Source organism: Toxotes jaculatrix, chromosome 17 (genome assembly GCF_017976425.1).
Source record: "Toxotes jaculatrix isolate fToxJac2 chromosome 17, fToxJac2.pri, whole genome shotgun sequence".
Taxonomy (NCBI): domain Eukaryota; kingdom Metazoa; phylum Chordata; class Actinopteri; family Toxotidae; genus Toxotes; species Toxotes jaculatrix.
In genome coordinates this window covers 13,148,201-13,154,022 of record NC_054410.1, presented here as the reverse complement: position 1 = coordinate 13,154,022, position 5,822 = coordinate 13,148,201, and the positions used below count along the sequence as shown (strand labels likewise).

The 5,822-nt window shown below is 40.1% G+C and overlaps 1 protein-coding gene across 2 annotated transcripts; it reads left to right on the top strand.

Moving 5' to 3' along the window:
• The first annotated feature begins 3,393 nt into the window (after positions 1 to 3,393).
• On the top strand, positions 3,394 to 5,560 carry otx2b (orthodenticle homeobox 2b). 2 transcript variants are annotated; one of them, XM_041060857.1, is made up of 3 exons: positions 3,394 to 3,490; positions 4,090 to 4,241; positions 4,937 to 5,560. In XM_041060857.1, exons 1-3 carry the CDS (start codon positions 3,394 to 3,396, stop codon positions 5,558 to 5,560), a joined length of 873 nt encoding a protein of 290 aa, XP_040916791.1. The 2 variants fall into 2 exon arrangements, with proteins under 2 accessions (XP_040916791.1, XP_040916790.1); XM_041060856.1 differs by having other exon boundaries at positions 3,394 to 3,509; positions 4,085 to 4,241.
• Positions 5,561 to 5,822: the final 262 nt, after the last annotated feature.

Sequence of the window (5,822 nt, the reverse complement as noted above, 5' to 3'; positions counted from 1 at the left end):
TTTTTTTGTAGTGAGATGATTTGATATTCTTCAATCGTCTGGAACTTTTAAGGTTAGTGCATTAAACCTCATTTTTAACAAAAAAAAATTGATGTTTTTTAAACATGCTCTGTACAGATAAGTGATGCAGTGGTAATTTTTTTTTAAAAGAAGTATGACCACTAATATGCTGCACATACAAAACAATGTCAAAAAACTATTTGCGCAAATATTTCCCCCCTCACCCACCCAGCCATTATTTATCATCTCTCAGTTTAACGCTTCCGTTGGTTAATAGCGATGTTTAATATTAAATGAAATGTAATTTTAAAAAAAAACAAGATGAGTAAACTGACTTTAAACTCCACTCCTCGCCATCCAGCGGCACAGCGCTTATTTATTATCAATGTACCCTCTCTGCGGTGGGATGGGGATGTTGTCAGTCGCCCCTCTCGCTGCCATTGGCTGAGGACTGTGCGTCAAAAAAAAAAAAGTAGCTGGAGACATTTGTTTCCCAGAAAAAAAAAAGAAAGAAAAAAAAAACCTCCCCACCAGTGTGAGAGACGGAGACAGAGACAGACCTCAGCTCAGTCCTGCGGCTCCTATTGGCTGGCAGTTTGTACAAAATCCAACTCAAACCACTTCACTCACAACACACCAACAAATCCTAAAGGCGTTCATGCAGCCTCCTCCATCACTCCGCCGCTGTCGCACCGCTTCAAAACCTCATGCAGGCGCTCAGCGTTTAACTTTTACCCGCACTGTCGCTCTGCCTCTGAAGACGGCTGCTTCTGTTTCTGCTTCTGTTTGGTTTTGTGCGTTTTTATCCGCCAGGACGTCGCTGATCTGCTCTGACTTTTATTATTTCTCCTGGAGGAAACCAAGTAGACAAAGAACTTTACACTCGTCGACACCAGGGTAAGTTCTGCGTTTCTTCCTCGTCTTCTTCTTATCATCATCATTATTATTTGTTTTATTATAATTGCTATATTTGTTATAATTATAATAGTCCAAAGAAGTATAAATAAATAAAAGCCTATATGAAATCACACCTTGATATAATCACATTTAAAAAGCTTAAAACATTATTCTGTTAAAATAAAAAAAAAAAAGTGAGGGAAAACGTTTAACTATGTTGAACCGGTCCTAAAATAAAAAGCCACAAAGACACTCAGAGAAACACCGGTGAGAATCAAAGCTTTAGGCAGTTCAGTGGCTTCAAACTGCAGATGAAGGGTGAACAGCCCTTAACTAACAGCCTGTTTTATCTGAGCAGAGGACGGACACGGTTAAGAGTGTGTGTCCTCACCAAAACCTCTTAGACTGACTTGAATCTGAAAGAGGGTAAATGATGTAAATGCACACTGAGCATCCGATGATCACAGAACCAAACAGATGAAGTTACACTGTGATAGTCTCTGCTAAACGAAGACTGACTCACGGCTAAATTAAAGCTTATCTGATGTTACTACCGTCTTTTTAAAATGAAGATATATATATAATTGTAGGATTCCTGGAGGTCACCTTTTTTTGGCCAGTTTCACTCTCTGCCTGATTGAAGCAGCAGAGGACACCGAGTCCATGTTCAGTCAGTGAACTTTCAGTCTAAAATGAAGCCCCATTTTTTCCCCTCATACTACACACTTCTCCTCGATGCGAATTTACAAACGAAATAACACCCAGTGCAACACAAAGAGGATGATTGTTGCAGGCGTGAACCTGAAAGCTGCACAGGAATAATAAAGAAAGAACATTCAGGCCTACTATCAAAAAAATAAAAAAATAAATGTTTCGGGGCCTTTTCTCTCTGCTGGCTCTCCTCTGCTTTCAGGGATGAATAATTTAGAGGACAATAAACCAACATGTCATATTTAATAAATATATGTTTACCCGTGTTTTCGAGGGTCTGGTGACAGATGGTGTTTATGCGTCTAAAACGGGGGTTCGGCTCGATTCGATTAACATGTATAAGAATTTAATTTTTATATTTAATTTATAGTTTCAATTGTTTTTAAATATAATGTTCTGATGATTATTCACGTCAGACTATATATATATACATATATATTAATAACACGGTTGCAATTCACTCACGTAAACGTACAATAGAAATTATTAAAGAGACAATCGCCTTTGATTTGCAGCATCGTTTTGAGAAGCCTGAAGCACTTTGGACTGTACCGACTCCAAAAACTGCAGCTCCACTCAGATGCCACTCAGATTATCTCGGTAATTCATCAGCAGAAGACGAGGGGGAAAAAAAAAACATTTATTATAATCAATTCTTGGACTGGGTGATTATTATTATTGAGCGGGTGTGTGCAACTGGTAGACGGGTGTGTTTAAAGTGTGACAGATTGGGATGAGGGGGTTAAAACCGTTGGATATTGAAAAAAAAAATGCAACTAATCAAGACGCACAGTGGGGATAACGGGTGAGTGTCACTGATGTTGAAGTGACAGCAATCACACGTTTATCAAATCAGAAACACAGAGCACGTTAATTATTTCTGTTTAAAGAACCGAAGAAAATCATCACGTGTTCAAAGGGGAAGCATGCTTTTTTTTTTCTTACTGGACTGAACGTCTTATCTGCATCAAATAATCTTATTTTAAAATGAAAAGAAAAAAATCCAAAATGTTTTCTCTCTAAATTGTCTTGAAAATCTATGCCAGTCTTTTTTTTATGATTATTATTATTATTATTTGTATTTTTTAAGAGACTGTTTCTATTCAGGATTTCTTAATGAAAAGAGCTTGATCATCTCAAATCAGAAATCAAGTCTGACAGATGATTTTTTCCGTCAGTTCAGTTATTTCTTTCACATTCCAACTATTTTCTGTTGACAACTATAGACCAAACTTTACATTTAAGACCAAATAGGTATGGTATAGTATAAAATAGAGCCAAAGAAACGTGAAAGTGAAAATGAAGTGAAACTGCTTGTGTTCACTTTACTATATTTTAAAGAGCCTCTGCCAGTTAAAGGTTCCCAGATTTAATTTAATTGTAAACAGGAACCAGTGACTTTAATTGAACTTTCAAGTGACTTGTTTCAGTTATAGCGCCTGCGTAGCCTATTGCCTTCTGTGTGTGTGGGGGAGGGGGTGGGGGTGGGGGGTGTTAGAGATGAGGACAGCTGGAGACGTGTTTGGTCCTTTTTTTTTGTTGAGGAGTGCCGTGCGTTTTGCAGAGAGCTTTATTTGGCGACAGTGTCTTGTAAACAGACGCAGTACTGTTTCTCTTTAGCAAGGTGCATTTTGACCGATGTCGTCCTCTCCTTCCTCTCCATTTTTGGAACAGGTGTCCGGTATAACACGGACCACACGGCGGACAGAGGACAACAAGTACACCTCGGGAGCTCCATCAATTTTCAAAATTTTCTCCAACTTCAGCCCTCAAACGAACATTAGCATGATGTCGTATCTAAAGCAACCACCTTACACAGTCAATGGCCTCAGCTTAACTACTTCTGGAATGGACCTTTTGCATCCATCAGTGGGCTATCCAGGTGGGTTTAAACTTTCTGAGGAATAAATGAGGAGTAATGACAGAATATTAATGGCTTGAGGCTAAAAGATTAAATGGAGTGGGCCTGTCACAGTGTGTAACCAGAAACTATTTCAGACATTTTAAATATAATAATGACATCTGAAATTTGGAAGATATAGTAAAAAGAAGTCATGCATGTCAATATATTTTATAGTCAATCAAACACATTAGATTAATTAGGTGATTTTACCAAACCTTTTGCGCAGACGCACACAACTTGGAGTGAACACCAAGTGTCTTCTTGTGTGAATTTATTTTTAGATGTGCCTTCCGAATGAATTATTGACAAATTGATTTGATTTTTTTGTTGCATGAAATTTCACGTCCCTTAGATTATAAAGTAGGTCAAGTGCTACAATTAGTCAATTGGTCAATTGCATTTAAATCTCAAAGCACTTGTGCGCAATTACGCAAATAACATAAACATTTATTGTGAGTCACATTTATGCCTTTAAGGAGTTTAATCTTTTTTTTTTTTTAAACCTGTTTTCACAGTCAGTTTTTATGGATACCTGGCTAACATATTTTATTTGATTTACATTTTTCTTTTCCTCGCAGCGACGCCACGGAAGCAGAGGCGAGAAAGGACTACTTTTACGCGCGCACAGCTCGACGTTTTGGAGGCGCTGTTCGCCAAAACCCGGTATCCGGACATATTCATGCGCGAAGAGGTGGCGTTGAAAATCAATCTACCTGAGTCCCGCGTACAGGTGAGTTTGCCAGACAATCTGCATGTTTGAGATATGAAAAACATCGTAACATATGTTTGGACATAATAAGAATTAACGGGGCTGAGCCATTAGTTATTTGAGAACCATCGCAACAAATGTGGAACTATAGTTTTTAATTAAAAAAAAAAAAAAAAACTTGTTTGACTGGACAAAGCACTATGTAAAGTAAAAATGTGGAAAATAAACATATAGCTCTATCTCATTTACGGGGATATAAATACTGAATAAAAATAGGTCGAATGTAACTTTTCAAAAGTCTGTTTTACATCTTCTCTGCGGGAAACACTCATCTTAACCCGTGACAGAAGCTTAGAATTTAGTCTTCTCTTAAATCGAGTGGAAAACTTCTGCCAGTGGGGTGGGAAAATTCAACTAGATTAGATAGATTATTGTTTCGACAGTTTGAGCAATGAAATGAGACGGATCAGTCCGTGGAACCAAAATACTAATTTGAGAAAAACTTTGGAAACATCCTGATCTTGATTGAAAACAAATGAAACTAATCAGGTTTGTTTTTCCATAATAAAAAAAATAATAATAATAGTAACAGGATATTATTTGCAGTGGACAAAATATTGACCTGTTTGTGCTCAGGAAGCGGGGAATAGTGGTTGTATTTAAGTTATGATTAAGGGATATTTTTAATAACACGTACCATTACGTGTTTGTCACAGGTCTGGTTTAAGAACCGGCGGGCAAAGTGTCGCCAGCAGCAGCAGCAGCAGCAGAACGGGGGCCAGAACAAGGTGCGACCTGCCAAAAAGAAAAGTTCCCCGACCAGAGAAGTGAGCTCAGAGAGCGGGGCCAGCGGCCAGTTCACGCCCCCCACCAGCACCACCACAGTCCCCGCCATCTCAACCAGCACCGCCCCAGTGTCCATCTGGAGCCCGGCGTCCATCTCTCCGCTCTCGGACCCCCTGTCTACCTCCTCCTCCTGCATGCAGAGGTCCTATCCCATGACCTACACCCAGGCCTCAGGCTACAGCCAGGGCTACGCCGGCTCAACGTCCTACTTCGGCGGCATGGACTGCGGTTCTTACCTCACTCCCATGCATCACCAGTTGTCAGGCCCGGGCTCGACACTCAGTCCGATGAGCACGAACGCGGTCACAAGCCATCTGAACCAGTCCCCGGCGTCCCTCTCCACCCAGGGCTACGGGACGTCCGGCCTGGGCTTCAACTCCACAGCAGACTGCTTGGATTATAAGGACCAAGCGGCGTCGTGGAAGCTGAACTTCAATGCCGATTGCTTGGATTATAAGGATCAAACTTCCTCGTGGAAATTCCAGGTCCTGTGAACAGAGAAATCATCTGTCAAAAATTAAAAAAAATAAAACAAGTGCACAAACAGTGACGATCACATCAAACACAACAGTGCTGCCATCCCTCAGTAAAACACATCAGACTGGTTAAAATGTGAGCCGGGCTCGGCGAGGCAGGGCTCTCAGGGGGGGCCTCGAGTTTTTTTGTTTTCCTTTTTTTGGCATGATGGTCTTTGGTCCTCTTAGAGGAGAGGTTTAATTTATTTTAGCACTGGCAAAGAGATTTTTTTTTCTCCGT

Coding starts and splice junctions, on each gene's coding strand:
- otx2b (XM_041060856.1), top strand. CDS start 3,394: ATGATGTCGTATCTAAAGCAACCACCTTACACAGTCAATGGCCTCAGC. Junction 3,510..4,084: donor GGTGGGTTTAAACTTTCTGA/GGAATAAATGAG, acceptor TTTTCTTTTCCT/CGCAGCGACGCCACGGAAGC. Junction 4,242..4,936: donor TACCTGAGTCCCGCGTACAG/GTGAGTTTGCCA, acceptor TGTTTGTCACAG/GTCTGGTTTAAGAACCGGCG.